General features: G+C 36.4%; 3 protein-coding genes and 1 non-coding gene across 6 annotated transcripts; 1 reads left to right on the forward strand and 3 right to left on the reverse strand.

Moving 5' to 3' along the window:
• Nucleotides 1–6443: 6443 nt before the first annotated feature.
• On the forward strand, nt 6444–10786 carry LOC129311106 (protein TWIN LOV 1). Of its 3 annotated transcripts, none has more exons than XR_008593233.1 (7): nt 6444–7522; nt 7773–7980; nt 8086–8150; nt 8306–8385; nt 8526–8561; nt 8674–8737; nt 10308–10393. XR_008593233.1 is itself a non-coding variant. In XM_054953118.1 (7 exons), exons 1-7 carry the CDS (start codon nt 6937–6939, stop codon nt 10467–10469), a joined length of 1215 nt encoding a protein of 404 aa, XP_054809093.1. In that variant the 5' UTR covers nt 6444–6936; the 3' UTR covers nt 10470–10786. The 3 variants fall into 3 exon arrangements, 2 of the variants coding, with proteins under 2 accessions (XP_054809093.1, XP_054809092.1); XM_054953118.1 differs by having other exon boundaries at nt 6444–7516; nt 8526–8581; nt 10308–10786; XM_054953117.1 differs by having other exon boundaries at nt 6445–7522; nt 8526–8581; nt 10308–10786.
• A 281-nt stretch (nt 10787–11067) lies between these two features.
• Nucleotides 11068–13311, reverse strand: LOC129311104 (aldehyde oxidase GLOX). Its single transcript, XM_054953116.1, has one exon. The coding sequence runs from the start codon at nt 13057–13059 to the stop codon at nt 11347–11349; it is 1713 nt and encodes a 570-aa protein (XP_054809091.1). The 5' UTR covers nt 13060–13311; the 3' UTR covers nt 11068–11346.
• A 572-nt stretch (nt 13312–13883) lies between these two features.
• Nucleotides 13884–13956, reverse strand: TRNAA-AGC (transfer RNA alanine (anticodon AGC)). Its single transcript has one exon. It is a non-coding gene; the product is annotated as a tRNA-Ala (tRNA).
• Nucleotides 13957–16097: 2141 nt separating this feature from the next.
• Nucleotides 16098–21933, reverse strand: LOC129311457 (protein NRT1/ PTR FAMILY 4.6). Its single transcript, XM_054953788.1, has 5 exons — nt 21718–21933; nt 21484–21592; nt 21020–21237; nt 17557–17988; nt 16098–17394 (listed from the first exon to the last, which is right to left on the reverse strand). The coding sequence occupies exons 1-5, from the start codon at nt 21718–21720 to the stop codon at nt 16420–16422; spliced, it is 1737 nt and encodes a 578-aa protein (XP_054809763.1). The 5' UTR covers nt 21721–21933; the 3' UTR covers nt 16098–16419.
• Between the last annotated feature and the right edge of the window lie 662 nt (nt 21934–22595).

Raw genomic sequence — 22595 nt, forward strand, 5'->3', positions numbered from 1 at the left:
AGATTCCAAGCACAATTAATAATTAAGTTTGAGAATTTCCCATGTTAACAATAATAGCATCATTCCCTTCAATTTTTTATGGAAATTCAATGGTTGGAACGCAACAACCGTCCTAAATTTTGATTGATTCTCCATCCCCAATATCCCACAATAATTATTTCTTCAAGAAATCCCTCCCATCAATAATACTAGACTAACACCAAGAAGCTTTATGGCCTTTTTAGTATCCATAAAATTATTTTTAGGGAAATAAATGCTCTTAATAATTTTAACACAAAGACCATTAGGATTTTGTAGGATTCTCCATGCTGTTTTTGCAAGTAGCTCATCATTCATCACAACAAAGTCTCTAAATCCCATGCCCTTTTAAGCCTTGGAGCAAGTGGGTGACTGCCATGCCTTCTAATGAGTTTAGCCCCCTTTATCATCACCAGCCCACCAAAAATGAGCAATTAGGCTATTAATTTCCTTATAGGTTTTAATAGGAAATTTGAAATAATTCATCGGGTAAATAGGAATGGCATTGATCAGAGATTTAATCATTACTTCTCTACTAGCATAAGAAAGAGTCAACTTAGACCAAACTCACATTTTGTGTTTAATCTTTTCCACTATATAAGACAAGCCTTAATGCTTAATCTCTCTAAAAACACTCAGGATGTCAAAGTATTTGCCTGGATCTTTGATATCAAGGATACCTAGAATTTGACAAACTGCAACTTTGACATCTTATAGGGTATTAGTAGTGAAAAAAATCAGTAGCAGAACCACGTTGGAGTGAGGGGGTGCAAATACGCCCCCTCACTTTGGGAAAAATTACAAGTGGGGCATGAAAATTTTACAACTTTATAGCCCCTTACTTTTGATATTTTGCCCCCTTTGAACTAAATAAAAAATATTTAGGTTTAAAAACTTATTAAATATATAATATTTTAATGATTTAGATGAGACATGAAAAGCATATTTATAATAAAAGACCATATCAACTTATTCAATATAATTTTTTAAAATGAAAAATGATGATAAATTTATTATTATTATAATTTTAATCCTAACATAATTATTACTATTTTTTTAAAAATATTATTTTTGTATTAAATTACTCTATACCCCCTGACTCAAGATCCTAACTCCGCTACTAAAAGAAATGCTTGACTTGTCTAGATTTTCCAGCTGATTAGAAGCTAAACAATAACATCGAAGAAGACATCTAGGTTTTCACAATTCTCAATACTGGCATTCATAAAGAGAGGGGCATTATTAGCAAACAAAATGTGAGAGTTTAGGGCAACCTATATTCAGTTTGATTAATTTGATATTTCTCTGTTGTTGTCCATCTTTAATTAGTTTAGAAAGAACTTTTGCAATCAGAATATAGAGATATGAAAACAATGGGTCTTCCCATCGCAAACCCCTCCCTAGTATAAATGAAGTAATTTTTTTTCCTTAAGACACAGATTTTAAGGCTAACAAATTCCACACAACTCATAATGACATTAACCTAATTAGCACAAAAGCCAAACTTGAGAAGCACATTCTTCAAGAAAACCTACTTAATTTTATCATTTCAAAGCAAATTCAAACATATTACTTGATTTTTTTCCTCCTTAAATAGTTATAAAGCTCGCGAGCAATCATAATATTATCATGAATAAGATGACCAAGGATGACAGCATCTTGATTCTTGGAGACACATTTATCAAGCAAGGGTCTCATTCTATTAGTTATGATCTTTGAGATTATCTTATAAGAAAAATGACAAAGACTAATGGCCAAAATTGAGAGGCATGTTTTGGTTTATTTACTTTGGGAATCAAAGTAATATTGGTGTTATTGATAGCTTTAAGAGAGCATTTTCCTAAAAACTCATCCAGACCTAGAGTTTTATCACCTCCAAGACTTCCTTAATAATTGGATAAACAAGTTGTGCATTCATGGCATCATCTATTTTTGGTTGTACACAACAGAGTGCATCCTCCATACTTCAAGGACACAACGTAGTGAATAAGTCCCAAAAAAAGCCCTCAATATTGGCAAAGATAGCTTCCTTCTCCGTGAGGCAGCCTTGATATCATCTTTGATTTTGAGAATATTGTTGTATTGTCTCCTCTTGATTGTACGTAGATGGAAACATTTAGAATTGCAGTCACCTAATTAGAGCTAATAAATATGAGAATAGTACCACCAATATTGTTCCTCATTATCAATAGCTCTCTCTATTAGCAGTATAATTTCTTGAGATTTCTATTTATTATGATCAATTATATCACCTTATATATATACCATAAGCTGGTTCATGAGATCTACTATCAACTTTTTATTGTTTAGAAAGACTTTTTCTCTTTATTTACACAACTCTCTTCTGTAAGACTCAAGTTTGGTTATGAAATCAATAATGAAAGGTTCAATAGTCACATTATAGATATTCCACCCATGTTTGACAATATCCAAGAAGTCCACATGTTTAGTCCAAAAAGTCTCAAAACAAAATGTTTGACCTCGCCTTAAATTACAGTAAGTTAGATCAACTAACACAAGGTAGTGGTAAGAGCTCATAGGATCAATATTAAACACTTATGTAGAAGGAAAAGCTTTTATAAGTTTAAATTTTTAAAAGCATGATCAATCCACTCTCTACCCAAACTATTACCCATACACCTATTATGAAAGTTTTGAAAGTTAAGGATTTTTCTAACTGCTCCAGGATTGCTCCCAACTTCTTCGATTGTGAAAGGATATCACTAAAGTCTCCCATGCAAAGCCATAGTCTATCAATGTATCTAGTAATCTTTTTCACCTCTTCCTAAACTTCCCTTCTCTCTTTCTCTTTAGGATGCCTGTTTATAAACATAAAATAATTGGGTGATTCAAGAGTTGGTGTGTTTAGTATCATATGAATAATATTAGGAGAAGAATGAAGAATATTCACTACAACACCATTAGTCCACCACAGAACAAGGTCCCCTCTGATACCTACTAATTCTACCATCTATTTTTGAGAAAACCCACATTTTCTTTTAATTTTCCTCACCATTCTACTACATTACTTTATCTCTAAGAGAAAGATAATTTAAGGTTTATGACGATAACATTCCTCTTTTAAATTTTTAACTATCAAGGAACCCCAAAACCCTAATAGTTCTAAGCTAAGAACTTCTTTGTGCACAAGTAGTGGGTCCCATCTGGCCACTAGCATTTGAAGATGAAGAAGTAGCAAGAATAGAATAACCATTTTCATTTTCATTAAACATAGACCATCATGGAGGAAAATCAATTTCATATTGAGGTGAATTAGAGGAATTACCATTCACCAAATTGCAACCTCCATTGTATTGTAAATGTTGTTTTAGGTTTCTAAAGCTTTTCCTCCCTATTGTTTGTTTACACAAGGTCTTGCCGTTACCAAATGAGTGAGACTAATACTCTTTAAAACTAAGTTCCCATCTTTGATAGGCAACATGAGAATGTTCAAAGTCCATAAGTCTTTTTAGACTTATATCCTTTAACCTAAACATAACAGCTGAGATAAAGGGAAAGGCCACATAACCAAACAATGGCCTTGGAATCATATACAACTTCTATAGGACGTTTAACTAAGCTATATTGGACTAGGCTATAAGGCATGGTATAAGGCCTAATCTCTTCTTGCTGATCATTCTTGCTATTGAACTTGATTGGTGAGATTTCAAGTTAGGCCACTAGCATTCTCATTGTGCATTAACTTAATTTTCCTGATTGTCTCGTAGGCCCCTATGACAGTTGCACTAATATCATTTGCTCGTTGAACACACACTGATTCCGCTCCTTTATAATGTCCTTCCCCATTATTTCCACCATTATCTCTTCCTTTTAATTTCTCCTCATCATTAATCTAAATCCCCTTTGTTTCGCTTTTATTACTCATTTTCTTGCTATTATTAAACTTTCCATTTTTGGAATTATTGGTGAGTGACCCAGGATGCTTCATTTTTTCGATAGTCATGAGGGTTTTATCCTCATCTTCAATCTTAACTAATCCTCTTTCACCACCCATACAACCTCCATGATAGTTTTAGTATTTGAGGTTCCCACCTAATGCCTAAATTCCTTCTCTTCATTATCATCTTTCTCTCTAGCAACCTTAGAATTTTTGGAATCATGACTAATGCATCCACACCTATAGCAAAGATTCTAAAGTCTTTCATAACGAATAGAAAGCTAACTAGGGTCTTTTCTTGGCCTTAGAATCTAAAACCTAGTGACTAAAGTATCTTGCAAGTTCACCACCACCTTGACTTAAATAAAACTTCTAGTAAATTTCCTAATCAATACTGAATTTTTGATCATCATAACATTACCAATAGCACCCCCAAGAGTAATTGCATTCTCCTTATCAAGAGCTTGTAATGGAAGGCCATAAAATTGAACTCAAAAGGGTCCTCTAGTAAAACCAATTTATCTGGAAATCATATAATTTTCTAATACTTATAAAGACAAGAGATGTCCTTGGATCAACCAAGGCCGATCCTTTAGGACTCGATAAAAGTTTTCTTCCCTATCAAATCAAAAGGGGAAGGAATTTTTATTCTCATCCATTTCATGCACTTCAACCTCCTCCCCTAAATTCCACCCTTTCTAAATCATCAAAATCACAATTGCTCTATTTAGATATTTTTAGCGATAAATTTTCCACCAAAGCATCTCCTTTTTTCTCCTTATTTTTTCTGAAAATTCAAGATTACTTCCTTCCCTTTCCTTCCATTTTTACTATTCTATCCTACCTCCATATTGCTAAACACCAAAAGGAAACACACACACAACTCAAAACACTCACTCTCAAGTCTTACCAAACCCTAGAAAACACTCAAAGAACCACTCAATAATGTTATTCAAATAACAATGATTGCCTAGCTTAGTTCAACCACACGGGCAATCAAAGATTGCAAGCCACAACGTAGTTCAAATGGCGACGGTGACAAGAGATAGGCACTATCTCACTAGAACTCTCACAGATGATAGGAATTTCTCTCGCATAAGAGAGGAAATGCCTTTATGGCTTTCGAATGCTATTATTGGAGGAAAAAAAAAATACCTTATCTCAATCAACTATTTCATTGAAGAAAGATATCCTCCCTCCTCTAAGGAAGTGAATAAGGAAGTTTGTTTTGATTTTATATGCAAGAATTAAGGCATTATTTCAACTTATTTTTTTTAAAAAAATACTTATTCTGTGAAAAAAAATTCTAAGTTTTTATAATATTTGTTTAAAATTAAAAATTTGTAAAAAAGATTTTAAGAAACTACTTTAAATTTGAATAGTTTCTAAAAATAATATAATGCAATGGAAAGATATCATACAATTTTAAAATAATTAAATAATAAATAATCTTATGAAAACTTAAATAAAGTAAAAATCATAAAATTTAAAAATAATTAACTAATAGTAAATATTTTATTATTATTATCAAATATAAAATAATGCCTTTTTTTTAATAAAATCTCTATAAAAATAAATATCTTTTTTTAAAAATTTTCATGTATTTAAAAATAAATTATTTTTTAATTTTAAATAAATGGACTATTAATTAACTTTATCGATCATATTTATCAACTTTCTTCCAAATTTCTGATTGCAAATGTTTTTTTGGAAGATTATTGTACAGTATCAAAAAATGGCCTTTTATCTGATAACAAAGAAAAGATTATTGCACGTATTTTTTTAATGTAATTATTCTAAGTAGTTTTCAATATAAATGATTAAAATGAAGTCAATGATCTTGCAGTCTGATGACATATACATTCTTTTATAAATAACAGGTTACGAGTTCAATTGGCTTGTAATTTTAACTTCTTTTAGTACCCCACATTCTATTTTTTTTTTTTAATGAGGACTCAAGAGATATTCTTTCGATCTAATTTTACAAAACAATTTTTTTTTGAGAGGGTTCTGTATCTTTAAAATATAAGATTATAATTATTTTTAAAAGTGAACATTAAATTGGAAGAAATTTATCCCATTTTTTTATTATATAAAATCAAAGTTGTCAGAATTAGTAATGGCCATAAATAGATTGATTGTATTTAATGCAAGCTGACTCCATCACATCACGTATCGTACGTCGCCAAATTACTCCCAAGAGGCAACAGTCCAGCCAATTGAGCTACCCACTAAATATCAAAATCATCAGAATATGTGGTTCTGGCTTGAAGTTCATCTCGCCCACTGAATTATTGAGCCTACTTGATTGCTTCAAACCTACAAATCCTTTTTCTTCTTATCATCTGTGAGAAAGTCCAAAACTTAAGAAGGCAAAAGGATCGTGGTAAAATAATATACCGATCTTGTTCGGTAACAGTGAAGATGGCACTATTTTATTTACTTTTTTTAAGCTCCGCCGAACGTGAATTTTCCATTTCATCCCTTTTAAGTTGTTGGAGACACTGGACTGGACTGGACTGTATAATATCTCCATTATTTTCATTTCTTTTCGCTTTCGTATTATTCTGGCTCCCGGAAAAATACGATTGATGAGTATCCATCTTTACTTTGTAATCCCCTGGTTGCCACAATTTTCGCAGGATATTTTCGATTCCCACTTCAATTTGGAACAGCCTGAGCGTTGCTGTTCGTTGTACCTTCATGAGTGGTGCTCTTCTTTGACGTAGTCCCTGCTTCTCAAGAACGCAACTTATAAATCTGTGACTCAACATGATACTTGTCGTCATTGTTTAGAGTTCGTGGCGTCTTCCGTTTTGTTTTCATCTTGCTGGATTATTTTTTTCGGCATTCCAGGGTCCTTCGCCCCCAGTTTTCTTCTTGGTCTTGTGGAAACTTTGAGCAAGAGTTGGAATTTATTTGCAGAAGCAAGAAGTGATCATCGTGCCACATGGGATTGGGAATATCCCAGACAACGAGGCGAAGCGACGAATCTGTAGAAGAGGTAGGTAAGAAAGAGGATGGAATCACAGTTGGGTCTGATAGACCAATCATTCGACAGTCGTTACTCCTGCCATGTTCGCGAGGCGCTCGACGAATTGACTGACAATTTTATCATCACCGACCCCTCTATCTCTGGCCATCCGATTGTTTTTGCGAGCCATGGGTTCTTGAAAATGTCAGGCTATTCCAGAGCCGAGGTGATTGGCAAGAATGGTAGGATTTTTCAAGGAACAGGGACTTGTAGAAGATCGGTAATAGAAATTCGTGAGGCAATAAGAGAAGAGAGACCCATTCAGATCAATTTGTTGAATTATCGTAAAGATGGCAAACCTCTTTGGATTTTGTTTCACATGAGTCCTGTATTTAACAAGTATGATGGCAGGGTGAGTCACTTCGTTGCAGTTCAGGTTCCTCTATCGAGGAAACGGAGGCGTTCCGGATGTGACTTCAGGAGAACTGGTGTTAATTTGAGTGACGATGGGTCTAAGGCTCAGGATTTTGTGTACGGATCGTGTCGGAAGGAAGTGTGCTCGGATTCTTTGTTGGAACCTGGTCATGTTTTGTCCCTTCATCAAGTGTCAGAAGTTGAACATGAGGGTAGAGGTTTGTTTTAGAGTTCACCGTTTGGACGTAATTAAATGCCTGGTGCACCATTTTGTGCTTCTATTCCTTGTTAATACGACTTCAGTTCAATCTCTTCTGCATTTTGGGCATGTTTAATGCGATCGTAGTTCACTTATTCTCGGTTATTCTAGCGGTCTAGGTCCTTTTGGCCTAAATAACCCTTTCTTGTTGAATTACTTTTGTAATAGTTGGATGTTCTCTACTGATCCGTATGCTTTATAACATGCAGAATCAAATGGTGAAGCACCGTGTGAGGCAAGCGATGTTGATAAGAGACAAGCCATGACTGCCATGGACAACATTTTTTCTGTTCTAACCCACTATAGTGAGTTGAGTGGCAGATTGGTTTGTAGAAAGAGATGCAGCATTTCTGACGGGGGTCTTCTTAGCTCATCGTTGATTATATCCCTTGGTAGAATCAAACAAAGCTTTGTATTGTGAGTTATTTGATATGTCTAGTTTTCTTTAGCCTAAGTTTTATGCCAAGTACAGATCCCTGATTTCTTTACGTGATTTATATTTAATATCGTGTTATTTTGCAGAACTAATCCTCATTTACCTGACATGCCTATTGTTTACGCCAGTGATGCCTTCTTGAAATTAACAGGTTCTGAAACCTTTGCCTTGGCTAAAGTACTAAATACTAATAGCTTTGTGATTATTTCAAAAATTATTCTGGCTTTGATGCAAAGACGTAAAACAATAACTCAGGTTTACTCTGGTTTTCATCTTATGTTTCTAATTGCATTTTTGCTCATATAGGTTACGTAAAAGATGAAGTGCTGCGACGCAATTGTAGATTTCTAAGTGGACCGGATACTGATAGCTCAACTTTATATTTGGTAATATACTTTCTGGCTATAATTTTGCAACATCTGTAGTGCAATATGGAAACTTAGGATTATTGGAATGGATTTTCTATGGACCATGTAATTACATTCGTGCTAGACCATGTAATTACATTCGTGCTAATTTCTTACAGATAAGGGATAGCATTAAATCTGAGCAACCATGCACAGTACGTATTTTGAATTACAGGTTACTACTTCACTTTCCCCTATGTCCCCAATTTCCAAAGATGTGCATCATATTCATTGAATGTGATGAGTCAATTTACTGCAACTTTGCAGGAAGGATGATAGCCCATTTTGGAATTTTCTACATATATCGCCTATTCGTGATGCCTCTGGCAAGGTACTTCTGCATATGAGCTAATTATGAGCTGAACTGTAAATTTAAATGTCTCAGTCTCTCATGTCCAGTCTGCCAACCATTTTCCTTGAGTTTGATTTGGGCATTGAGGATACTGAATCACAGAACTTTAATCAAACGTGATATTGTTTTGAAATGTGTTTGTTTGTCAATTAGGCGGCTAGAAGTTAGAATTATTGTAGATGGCATTGTCGTTTCTGATATTGCAATTTTGTTAACCAGCAAGTTGTTGGTGGGTAACTATAATTTGGGAGAACAGTTTTTTTGTTTGTCAAAATATCTGCTCCATTATTTTATACTTTGAAGTTGCCTGCGTATTACTTATTCTTTGTGAGTGACATGTACTTCATTGCTTAACAAATGATTTACTGGGGGAAAGGCAGGGGATGCTAGCAGTTTGTAGCTGATGCCGTATCTTGGTTGTTACTAATAATACTGATGTGGAGGGAAAAATTGAGAAAAGAGAAGTGATGGAATGTGGGGTTGCAAAAATTCGGTCCCGGTCCCACCCCCTATATTTCATCACTCATCTCACTGGATCCTCTCCACATCACAGAAGGAGATTCAAACACTAGCAAAAGCAAGTCTGACAGTTGCTTTTAACCTTTCGTCCAAATTACTATCAATATAAATATAAGAAAAAACATAATTATTGGTTCTTATAGTTTGATCAAGTTTTTCTTTTAGTTCTTATAGTTCCATTATTTTCAGTCCTTATAGTTTTAGTAAAATTAGGTGACGTTTGTTAATTAGGTCTTTATAGTTTCATAAGACTGAAAATAATTAAAAAAAAATACTATAGAGACTAAAAGTAAAATTTGATAAAATTATAGGGACCAATGATTGTGTTTTTCCTAAAACATAAAATTCATATCAAGGAGTACTCTCCATTTTATTTTTCAAATTTCGTATGATGCGCAGAAATATGAGTCTAGTTCTGTTCTACTTACGGACTTGTGAGGATTTAAACGTTCTGATGGCGTTCTTTAGGCTGTTGCCTTGTTCTACTCTTTCCTTTGAAACTGTCTCCTTAGAAGAGGTCTAGACTACGGAATTCAAGTTGCGAACTGTCATAATTTATATGTTTAATTTGTTTTCGTATTAACTAGTATGCGTCTGATGGGTCTTACTGATGTAAGTTCACGGATCCCTGCGAGCATCTTGGGAAGAGATGCCTCCAGTAGTTTATTATTATGTTACTTGTACACATTTAATGTGATTAACCTCCATGTCTACCTGCCTGGATGAGTTACATTATCCCTGTTATCCTGAGCTACTTCTGTACAAGCTCCATTTGCAATCTCTCAAATGCCACTTAAATTTTGAAGTTATTCGATGGAAGCCTATGAGTGGTATAAATAATTTATCCTGTAATCTCTCTTGCTCAAAATCTCATCCACCTTTGGGGACAAAACAAAAATCCACTTTGTTCAGATTTTCCTCCTCTCCTTGTTATGAACAATTTTAGTGACAAGAATTGAATTTTAGTCGCCAGCTCCAAAGGTTATACTCTCAATTCTGCGTCACTAAATTTAAGTTTATGCGTGATCAGATAGCATACTTTGTGGGTGTTCAAGTAGAAGAAGGCAAAAACAACCAAGGTAGACACGGTCTCAGCCCTGAGAAGATTCAACTTAGCGTGGTTGGAGCAGTTAAGGTTGCTGTGAGGAGTTCATCAATGACTGCTGCATCTTCGAAGTCAAATACAGCATAACTTTGGTGGGCTATCTGCTGCTCGTATAATGAAAATCGTGCCCAAAATTGTTATCCATTATCTGAAACCATTTTGTCAACCAGTAGTCGATCGTTGAGATGGCTAGAAAAGGAAAAAAAGGGTAAAAAAAAACAGAGAGGGTGAAGATGGGCTTGTCAAGTCCATGATGTCAAACGATAGATAACAATTTGTATTATAGCCTCAAATATGTGTTTTATTTCCACAATTTGATGACTGGTAGGCTGTCTGCACTTTATATCTGTGTTTGGGTTTACATCCTTTGACCTTTCTGAGTATTAAATAATGCTTTGCCAAAATTACCTTCATCTTTTTTGTTCTAGTGACTTCTCAGGAAGACTCTTCGAGCTATGGTTTTATTCTGATACATAACGGAGAAATGGGATTCGCAAAGATACATGTGAAAAGATTGAAGTGAGATTAATAAAATTGTTCTCTATGGACTTTAAAATAGAGTTTCATTGCCCATGCATGATTTCTAAAATGGGTAATTTTTTACGTAGTTAATACCGATACAGATTCTGGACTTGATCAACTAAACCTACTTATATTTGCAGACTTGCTAGTATGCAGGGTGGTTTGCATAAACTTCGCGAAACACATTTTATATGCTAGCTCCTCAATTTTCTATTAAAAAAAAAGTAAGGAAGAAAAAATTTTTTATTTTACGCTCACACCAGGAAAAATCATATGCTCCTCATCAAATATTAAAAACTCCATAAATCCTGAACAAAAAAACATACAGATTAAAGAACAGCTCGGATAAAATTGATCGATCTATCGATACTGCTTGATAACTTAGGGGTCAAAAAAACATCAAGAAGATAGGCACATAATCAAGAGCTATGATCACGTGGACTTACTTAACCTGAAGCCAAACGGCAACACTAGGAATTCCAGCGTGGACAACGTAAAGCATGTAGTAGCCAGGTGGGGCGAAATTAGGTGACGGGGGCCCACGCGCCGTAACCCTGTAAGCATGTGGGGCCACCCTCTCCACAACCACCACATCCAACGCCAACATCCTCTGATTCATCGCGAACGAGTGCGTCGTAAACGACGGCGCCACTAGTGCAACGACAACCCCCCCTGCTCCGTGGTACTCTTGCAACGATAACGTCACCGAGAAAGTCTCCTCGTACGACGCCCTATTGTTCGCCGCCTCTATAGCTATAATGGTTGGTCGCAGAGGACTGAATTTCGGGTCCAAGTAACTGGGGTAATATGCCTCCAAGCTCAAATCCGTCGGGTGCGGGTACGCTTTGAAGTCGTACAATCTATGTGGGTTACTCCCTCCCACTAATATTCTTCCGTCCGGCAACAGCACCGCCGACGAGTGATACATCCGTGCAGTTTTTGTGGGGTTCAATACTTCGAATCTATCATTCTGGTCGGGCTCGTTCGGCTTGTAGAGAACCGGGTTCCATGCCGGGTTCGCTGCATTCTCCCACCCGGCCGTCCCATTGCGAGCACCGTTGAGGATGATCACATCACCGGTGGGTAATATCAACATGTCGGGCATGACCCGGGGCATGGGCATCTTCTCCGTGACCCATTTCGGATTCGGGTCGGTCACACGGATCCTTCCGCAACTTCTCGATGCTTCCACAAACACTTTCTTCTTATCAGCCAAAGGAAACGCGCCTGGGAAAGCTCCGCCACACACCATCACCTCTGCATCGGGCAACCTGGTCGTGTCTACCAACCCGGTTAAGTTCAAGGGGAGCAAAACCGACGACCCGGTACTCGGGTAGTTTCGTTTCTCGTCACCGGGCATAACCGGGTACTCTCTGACGACCCGATTCCGCATGTAATCGAACAAAACGGAGCGTTTATTGGCGAAGACGAAGAGATTCCCGTCCGGCAAGAGATGCAAGAAGGGATAAAGATTATTCTCTTCTCCATGTCCGGAGTCCCTCGTCTCTCTCAAGAACCTAAAGTAATATGACCCATTGTCGTTTCCTGAATTCTTGGGGACAAACTCGTAGGTGAAAACTGAACGACCACCAACGATGATAATGCGACCGTCGGGGAGAATCTGATTAGAGGCATACCAGCGACTGTTACTTAAAGGAACAGCGACCTCGATCCAGTCGCAGCGATCGTCGTCGCAGGGGGTGAAAATTCGGAGTTTGTTGTAGCCATCATTGAAGCCGCCGGTTTGGATGAGGGTGCCGAAGGAGTCGACAGCGGCGGAGGAGCACCAGGTGTCGGTCTGGACGGTGAGGGGCCGGAAGGAGTTGGAAGCGACGTCGTAAAGGACGGAATGTGCGGTGCAGTCGACTTTCAAAGCCATGTCGCGAGGATTGAAGCGGCAACGGCCATTGGGTAGTGAGATGTTGGAGGGGCCAAAGTTGGTGCGGTCGAAGATGACGACCTTGTTGTTCTTCATCACTTGCATGTGCATGGCCGAAATGCCAATACTTCGGTGCAGGAGAATCCAGTGGCCGCCGCCTCCACTGCTGGCATTGGCAATGGCGGAGGGAGACGACGTCGCTGGAGGGACGAGGAAAGCGTGGAATATAATGTAGATGGAGAAAAAGATCCGTAAAGAAGGGTTCTTGAAGCCCATGGCTTCTTCTTCTTCTTTGTGAGAGTAGGTTTGTAAGAAGTCTGAGAGTGCTCAGACTTGGGTTCTTGGCACTTCATGCACGTCTTTACGCATATATAACGCAAGTCCGGAGGAGTCGTGATGAGAATTTGTATCCTTAATTTGGTTAAATGAACATATATAAAGAAAGAAATGGAATCAAAGATTTTGGAACAAATTTACTAAGGCTGAAGATCCAGGAAAGACGTGTGGGTATCGGAATTTTAATAGTGATAATGCCTAATATGAATGTGAGCCCTGATACATGAAATTCCTACTTTTCTTGCTGGAAGTTTCCGTTTTGTAAGGTGTATGAGATTCTTTTTGGTTTGGGAAATCCATGTAGTACGTCCACATATATTAGAGAAAGTAAGACAGAAAAGGAAACAGAAGGAAGCGTAGCGGTAATTAATCCTTGATAGATATGTAGTATTTACTTTGACTAAACGTAAAAAGCAAGTTTGGGAAAAAGAAGAGAGGGTTGAGTTAATGAGAGGGTGAGGGAGAACAAATGCGAGGATGAAGATAATAAATGGGAGGGGGACAGAGATGATTGAATAGTAAAAAAGGAGAGGCAGAGGCTAAACAAGAAAGAAGCTACAAGAAGTGGATGCGAGAATTAATGAGGTGGCAGGGAGCTGAGTGGAGTGGGGGCTGAATTGTAATGCCGAGAGGTCAACTTTTCACGAGCAGTGAAACTGTACTGGCAACATTGGCGGTGCTGAGTGACTTACAGGTTACAGCAGAAAGAAGGGCAGAGAGAATCAGAGCAGTTGAAGCAAAATCAAAAATAATTATTTGAAAAATGGAGATGCGGGGTATCGATCCCCGTACCTCTCGCATGCTAAGCGAGCGCTCTACCATCTGAGCTACATCCCCTGTTGCCTGAAGGTGTTGTTAAATATTTTTTTATCTCCTCTAACAGTCAAATATTTCTACACCTCCCAAATGCTAATATATGTTATTTTCAATTAATTTACATTTATAAAAATTTTATTAAAATATTAATTTTCTAAAATTTCTCACATCTTTTCTGTGAAATAAATATAATAACATTTAACTTACTTAACACGCTCATTAATTACTTGAGTATAGTGTCATAAAGAATATAATTGGATCCAAGATATATAAAACTTATGCAAAAGTTTATATTTTTGATCAAATAAAGCTTTTATAAAAGTAGCTATTTATAAAAGTGAATTTCAAGAAAATGTGATTCTTGATAGAATAGAATATAATAGTTATTAATGCAATAGAGTGAAGTAGGACAAAACACTTCGTTGTTTGAAATTTTTTTATTAAATAAATGAATAATTTTATTTAATTATTTTTAAAAATTATTACAATATTAATATATTTGAATTGGTTATAATTATGTTTTTTTCATGAGATAAAGTGGAAAAGTGAAAAGGGTGAAAAGGACAAGAATAATTTTATGATAACATTATTTATATTAAGTCATTTTATCCTCCTTCTCAAATTGTGCAGTAAAAAAGAAATAAATTTAGGATGACTAACAATACATAAAACTTGGAGTCACCTCAACTCATTCCATTCAATCAAGAAAATGACCTCCAATACATATCTATGCAAAGCCCATGCGTTCTCTCAACTTTCTTTTAAATATGTTTTCTCTATATTCGTAAAGAAATGTTTAAAACCACATGTAGATCTTTCATATTATATTTACTTTTTCGGTCTCTATTATATAAGACACATCTAACTATTTTATCAAAACTAGTTAAATTATTAATTTATCTAAAATAAACTTTTATTTTATTTAAATAAAATAATTTTAAATTTAAATTACATTTTCTTTACGCAATAGCGTGCAAATACTTCTGAAATTGAGACAAGGAATAGTTTTCAATAGTGCCCGATACCAGGCTATCACTTTACGTCCATTGCTTGCTTTCACATCGGTGGACTAGTAATATAAGTTACCAAGACATAGAAGCAATTTCAAGTTTCAATCTTGACTACCAAATACTCCGCCTGTTTTCAAATACTCTTTTTATCCTATATTATAAGATATTTTTAAATAAAATTTAATATATTCATAAGTTTTATTAAATATATTTAATAATTTTATTTTGTTAAAAAATAAAAATATAAACTTTTAAAAAATACTTTTTATTTAATATATTTAAAAGAAAGGAAGGAAAATTAAATAGGGAGAGAAATGGTGATATTAAAATAAGTTTATTTAATGAAACATTAATCTTTTCAAAATGTTTTATATTTTGGGACACTTAATTTCCTCTAAAAGCTTTATATAGTTTGAGATGGAAGGAACATAAGAGAAACTATAATGAATCTCTTTGGTTTTATTTATAAAAAACCTTAAATCTTAAGGAATATTTATCACATCTTTTTTAAATTATCCATCATAAAATCAATATTTATTTCCACTATACATATTTGATTTATTAATTATAATGATAATCTATTCCAAATTTTTTAATTTTAAACGTAATTATTATATTTGATCAATTTTCTTAAAGCATATAAATATATATATGTATATTTTTTTTTTGAAAATGGAGGGAAAATATATCAAACGCGCTTCATTTATCATTCGATCGCCCATCATTAATTTTTAATGTTTTGCCATTTAATCATGGATGTGACATGATTGTAATGTATAAATTAAGTTGACTAAATTTTAAATTGATCTGAATTATGTGGTATTAATTCGAATTAATAGAATTTCTCACTGTGGATTTTCATACGTTTCACCTCTATTTGTATATATGCTATTACATGAATGTATGGAATGTTGATTAATATGCTAAAATTATACAAATTACTATTTTATTTTTGAATATTCATTAACCTCCGTTGAAAAAAGATTGCACTATAGTGTATATTTTGATTTTGATAATACAAGAGATATTCGTATAATTTAGGATAAAAATTTCCCACTTTAAAACCTTTATGTAACTTGACCCAGGTTGTGACCCAATATCTGTGCGTGGTTCAGTGTGCTGCGTCTCGGGGGTAAAAAAGACACGGATGGATGAGTATAGGCAATTCGGCAAGAGCCACTAGCATTTACTATATATTAATTGGAAACCGCAAAAAGCCATGTTGGTTACAAGTAACTATTTTTCCCTTCACCTGTTTGGTTTTGTTTTGTATAAAAATGCTTGATATCTCTACTCTTCAAACGTGCAGATCCACCCAGTTACAGCTATATGCCTATATCCATCTTTTTTTTTTTTTTTTTCAAACCTTCTTCTTTTGGCCAAAAGCCATGCCCAAGCTTGGCATGCTGTTTGATTAATGGCCTCGTAAACTTGAGTACTCATGGACTATTTGGCAAATTCCGCTCTCTTAACTTCATTCAATGTTTCCTGCTCCTCTATACTTGTACCGAAGAGCCCAGAAGAGGTAGTGCAGGAAATTCAAACCACTCAGAGCACACATGAGCCAGTAGAACCTCTCCAGATGATAGTGATTAAGGTTGCTACCAGATAGCCAAGGTCTGTGGGTCGAGTTACCGGTGACATTATTTACTATTGATACAATCACTGTACTGAGGTAGTACCCCAAAGCCAACGAGGCCCAGGAAAGAGATGTGGCCAAAGATCTCATCCTTATTGGGGCTTCTGTGAAGAAGAACTCCAACAAACCAGCCAAGGTGAAGAGATCAGCTGACCCTAGGAACAAGTACTGAAATGCAATCCAAAAGAATGAGAGAGGTAGTGGTTTGGTTGAATCTAATAGCCCTGAGTGTGTGGCTACCCTTTTTCTCTTTATCTCAACCAGAGCTGCTACTGCCATGGCAAGTATAGAGAGGACTAATCCAATCCCAATTCTCTGCAGATAAGTGACGCCTGTCTCTGTTTTGGTTACTTTTCGAGCGAAGGGGATGATGATGTGGTCATAGACTGGTGCTAGGATGATGATGAACATTACTGGGAAAACTGGTAAGGACGCTGGTGGCACCATGAGGGAACCGAGCTTGGTGTTCATGGTAGCAGCTTGTTCCACAGAAAATGTGGATAGCTGTGCAAGGCAGCAATTAAGCATGATGGTGCAAGCAAATATGGGTAGTACTTTCAGTACTATTTTGACATCTTCCACTTGTTGCACAGTGCATTCTAGGGATGAGTGGACTGGCATGTCTGCAACAGCGTTATTGAGGAATTTGAGCGTGTCCGTTGGGACCTCACTTGACTGGCTTGTTTTTGCTGCTTCCTCCTCTACTGCTTTTCCACTTGACTTAAGATTAGAAGGGCTAGAACCCATATTCACAACAGCACTGCTAGAATTTCTGTTGACGCAGGTATTAATTGAAGCAGCAATCAGAACCTGCTCAGAAAAAGGAACCCATACCCAAATTAGAGACTGATGTCGAGCGAAACATGGGGGCAGGGGAAGTTATTTTAGAAGGGAAAAAAAATAGGGTATGAATTTTTGGATGGACATGTGGAGAAGTATAGTATATCATCTAATAGCTTGTATGTCAGTTACCTTGAAAATGGTTGTAAGTGGACTTCCAGTAGGGATCTTGTTCCTGTAAGTAGTAGAGCCAGACAAGAAGACAGGGATGGACACGAGAATGCCAATAGTAGATATTGCAAAACCCCATTCCCACCCTTTGTTGTCTTCAACCCACACGACGAAAGTGACAGCAATGAGGGCACCGCATGATAGGCAGAAAACAAAGTAGTTGAAGAAGGTTGATCTCTGTTTCCTTCCAGAAGGGGTAGTTCCATCAAACTGCTCAGCACCATGTGATGGCAGTGAACCTTTGATTCCTCCAACTCCCAGAGCCACCAAATAGAGGCCTGCAAAAAGCATTGCTGCTTTTCCACCATCAACTTCTTGGCATGGGGTTGTTGTGTCACATTCAGGTGGCTTTAGAGAAGTTAAGCGAGCTTGTATGGTGAGCATTAGAAGGCCCTGCACAACGTTTAAAATCCCTTAGCCATTTATATTTGTGCAACTCAGCAAACATACGGCAAAATCTCATTCTCAAGGTAGGAGTGATTTGAATCCTTCCGCAGTCTAATTCACACAATGTCGGACAAAAGGGAAAAAACTTCAAACAAAAACCGCTTCCCAATGCGCCAGGTTCAAATCTGTCGTTTCTCCCCCCCCCCCCTTCCTGCATTATGCTTTTTCCCCCACATTCTGTATGCTTTTTTAAACGCAACAATTTTGAGCTACTTGAGCTAACCGGTTTTTATTTTGCTCCCTTTGGGGTACGTGAATTATGGGATGCAAGATCCCACGTTAAATACAAAGCATATTGCTCCGAATCAAGGTCTGAAAACTTAAAAGGTCTTTATATCAGGATAAATTGGCCCTCGTTCAAGGCACAGGTTCAAACCAGACCCAATTGGACAACTAAAAACTAAAATACTCCCATGTAAATAATTAACAAACCAAAGGCATTGACATAAAAATGACCTTTTTTTAAAAAAAAAAAAAGGCGAAGCATCTTAACATCTCATTTATTGCACAGGTCCCATCTTTAACTACCCTCTACTTTCATCTGGTTTTTCCTTAGGAAAAAAGAAAAAAAATGAAAGATCCAAATGAAACCAATGAAAGATAACAAATTTCGCAACCAGACGGTTTTGGACAAAACATGATCAGAAACCTAACTACGTGTTAAACGTTCTTAAAATGTCACCACTAAGGGGCACGTAGGTTCTATAGATACCACCAATAGAATGTTTAACGCAAATTGGGAAGGTACCAAACACACCGTGGGCCCTAGTCATGACTAGCACTGATAGTAATGTATAATGGTGTTTCGGTAAGGATGTGTCGAAGCGGGGGTGATAGTTCACCAGATGTTATACTATTATGGTCCATCAAAACAACCACCACACACGTGGTTCGTCAAACTACTAATGCCAAAACCACGCGCTGGTTTGCCAGATATGCCTCTCTTTAACCTTCTAGATAAAATTCAAAATTCCATGAAACCAGGAGCCTTCAGCTGCTATATATATATAAGCCTGGCCGCAGGCTTGCAGCTGATTAGTACACCTAAAAAACCCACAGGACCCACACATGGCACTTCTGCTGCACGTGTCATCTATCCGCTCTAACTCTAAGAAATAGGGTGAATTAATTAATTATATTTTTCTATTCTTTTTTTTATGGAATTATATTTTTCTATTCATGTCGTTGTTTTGTTTTAACACCTATTTTAAATGTTATTTATATAATTTTTTTAGCATCATGCGATGCTCTTAAATTTCGCGGTCAAATTTCACAGAACAGTCGTGTTAGATTTTAATTTTATAATCATAATGTTAGTTTACACCTGGAGTTCACGTACGACCTGCGACAAAATTTGTGAAAGAGAAAACGACAAAATTTGATGTTGCTTTAAATGACTGAACGAAGTTTCCATTCGCCCTGGCACAAAATCGAAGTGGGGCCAAGGCATTCGGAGAAATTTAAATACGATGCATGAATATAATCGGTAGGCCCCACTATGCCCCACAACTAATTCAATTTTTTTAAAAAATAAATGTTTTCCCAACAATAATTGCTTCTGTCTGATCCTTTTTTTTTTGGGCTGTGCTGCCATCGATTCTCTTTTAAAAAGGGGCAAAAAAAAATCCCGCACCGTCTCCCACCCCCCCCCCGGGTCTTCATTAAGCAAAGATTAAGTCGTCAGAGCCTAACAACCATAGTATGTGGGCCACCCATTGAAATGATTTTGTTCGATGCTGGCCACAAGATGTATAAAAATATAATGGAGAGTGTGTGTGTGCATTCAAATAGCATTTATCGCTTTTCTCCCTAAAATCTCGGTCCTCTCTAGCCATAATAATTATTTGAAGAATTTAAAGAAAGAATTGACCATAAAATATGATAGATCAGGCCTATCATATAATAATTAGAATGTATGACTATGTTAAATATATTTTAATTTATTTTTTTATATATCTGTATGTTTATAATTTTTGGGTAGTACAAGTTTAAAATTATGAGATAACAGGGTTAAAAGAATTAAAAAATAAAAGTTAAAAATCTAAAGATCAAGCCCATTCTTTCTTAAAATTGAAATTAATAAAATTTGAATCTATATTTTTATCATCTTTAGGCTGTGACCATAGAAGAAATGCCCTCCCCCTGTAATATGATGTATCATTTCAAAATCTTTCGTATTATGTTTGCCCCATATAAAAGCGATTGTATTTTTGGTCAACGCAAATATATATACATATACATACACACATATATATAAGCGCTCTTTTATTTATTGGTAAAGAAACAAGCCTTGCCCCTTTAGATGAGAAAATGCCTAAAAAATGATTCTCCACTTTTAGAACAGGGTCTGGCCGCCTGGTATCAATTTTATTAGAGGTATTCATGCAATTCATGAACTTTTTTTCTTTCTAAAGACCAAGTTGGGGGAAGCGGACGCCGCACAACACAAGAAAGAAAAGAGGGAATCGAGGTGGATAAGACTGGCTTGGTATTCACATTTATCAATTCTATATTTCTATATAGTAGGGATCTGACTCAATTAACCTCTCCCCTGCAAGTTGCAACTGGCAACTGACTCCGATTCCTTGTTCATACATCATGCTCTTGCAAGCACAGAGACGTGCTCTTCAAGATAGCTTCTTCCAAAACCAAACAGCTTTAATTTTCTCCCAAGTTAAAATTCACACATCCTTCCAAATTATTTTTGAAAAATTGGCAATGTCAAATTTTCGAGAAATCCAAAAACTCCCAAATCCTTCTATTTCCCTCTCTTTTGTCCCCTCATATATGTGTTAATTCCAAACTAACTAGCTATCAATGAGTGGAAAAGCAGGCCAGCTATAAGGAGCAATGGAGTCATAAGTAAGAAAAAGCAGCTTGAGAGGAAATTAAGGGGAAAGGGGAAGTCACATGGAGAGATAAGATAAAGATAAGAAAAGAAAGGAGGCGAGGATGAAATAAGGTGTGGGATGCTTACCAGGAACTCAATTACTGCGCTTATCAGGTAGATGTGATAAGTGGTGAAAAAGGCATCGGATAAGAAACCGCCGAGGAGGGCGAGAAGGAAGGCCGTTCCCATGAAATTGGTGACATTGTTGGCCGATTTCGAAGGAGACAGGTGCATGTACTGCTTCAAGTATAACACCAGGTTGCTCGCATTGGCCAAAAATGCCAGATTCTCCAATATCTCCACCACTGTACAACACAGATTCACCACACGCGAGGGCACGGAATCAGTGCGAGACACACACACACACACACACGAGATTTCAAATTTTTTCCAAGAGACACTTGGAAGGCAAGGCAATCCCTAATCGATCGATGAACTTGTTCGCTTCAGAAGCTATAGATGTACAATTCTATCGACGTTGAGAAACAGGGGCATATAAAACAAGAACAATAACAACAAACAATCGGTAATGAAATTAATTAGGGACAGACCAAGAACGAAGGAGGCAGCGAGCATGCCGCCATGGCGACCTCTGAGAGCAGGCTTGTTCCTCCAATCCACATAGCCATCCCATGTGGCCGACTGGTGATGCTCTGATTCCTGCATAATCAGGGAGGAAAATTTTGAATCAGAACTACTAAGCAGCATGAGAGGGTAGATTCGTGGGAAGAGGAAGTGGTATATGGACAAAGGCATGTAGAAAGGGAAGTGAAGAAGTAACACACCATGGCTCTGCTGCTCGAGCTTGGATCTCTGGTGTGATGGAAGAAGTTGGTTCGGATGAGAAAGGAAGACAAGTGGTGGGGGATTTTAAAGAGTGAGGCAAGCGAAGCAAAGCGCCGCTTCAGGCGGAATGGCCTAGACTCTCACGCCGTTAGGATATTGACTTCAATCTCCCTCCCTCTCTGCCTCTCTCTCTCTCTCTCTCTCTCACACAGGCACACACACTGATATTCATGCACATGAGAACAAGCCGTTTTTCTTTCTCACGAATGCTTTTTGGACTTTATCTCCCTCTCAGTTTCTCTTACTGTTTCCTTCTTTTTTCATCTCTAAAAATATGGCAAATTTAATAACACCTGACAGAATTAGTTTTTCTGTGTTTTATATCTTTTTAAATTTAGAGGGCAGTTTGAGGCTTTGAGCCGGAAAAAAATTTAATAGGCACTTTACTATTTAAAAGTCACTGTTTGAATTAACTATACGGGCCATTTCAAGTAGTTGATGTAGCTTTCACAGTTCTGCTTGATTTGCTATTATATAACAAAATAAACAAACTTGTTTATGATAACAAACACAAACACAAGACTGAAATGTATAGTTATAATTTATTAAATATTTATTAATAATTTTATAATAAGTGCTTATTGTATCTTAATTATTTTATATCATTATTATGATATTGATACTCGTATTTAACTATTTTTTAATGAAGTATTTAACTATTATTAAAAGATGAAAAAAGTAAACAAAATCATTTCTACCCCAGACAATTTTTACTTCTTTACGCAACAAGCTGTGTTTTTTTTTTTTGGGCCAAGGCAGCGCATGGACATTATTTAAATGTTTCCCTTATTAAAAAAATATAATTAAATATAATTGT

Source organism: Prosopis cineraria, unplaced genomic scaffold, assembly GCF_029017545.1.
Source record: "Prosopis cineraria cultivar Desert tree isolate PC_DT_omini unplaced genomic scaffold, ASM2901754v1 PC5, whole genome shotgun sequence".
NCBI lineage: Eukaryota > Viridiplantae > Streptophyta > Magnoliopsida > Fabales > Fabaceae > Prosopis > Prosopis cineraria.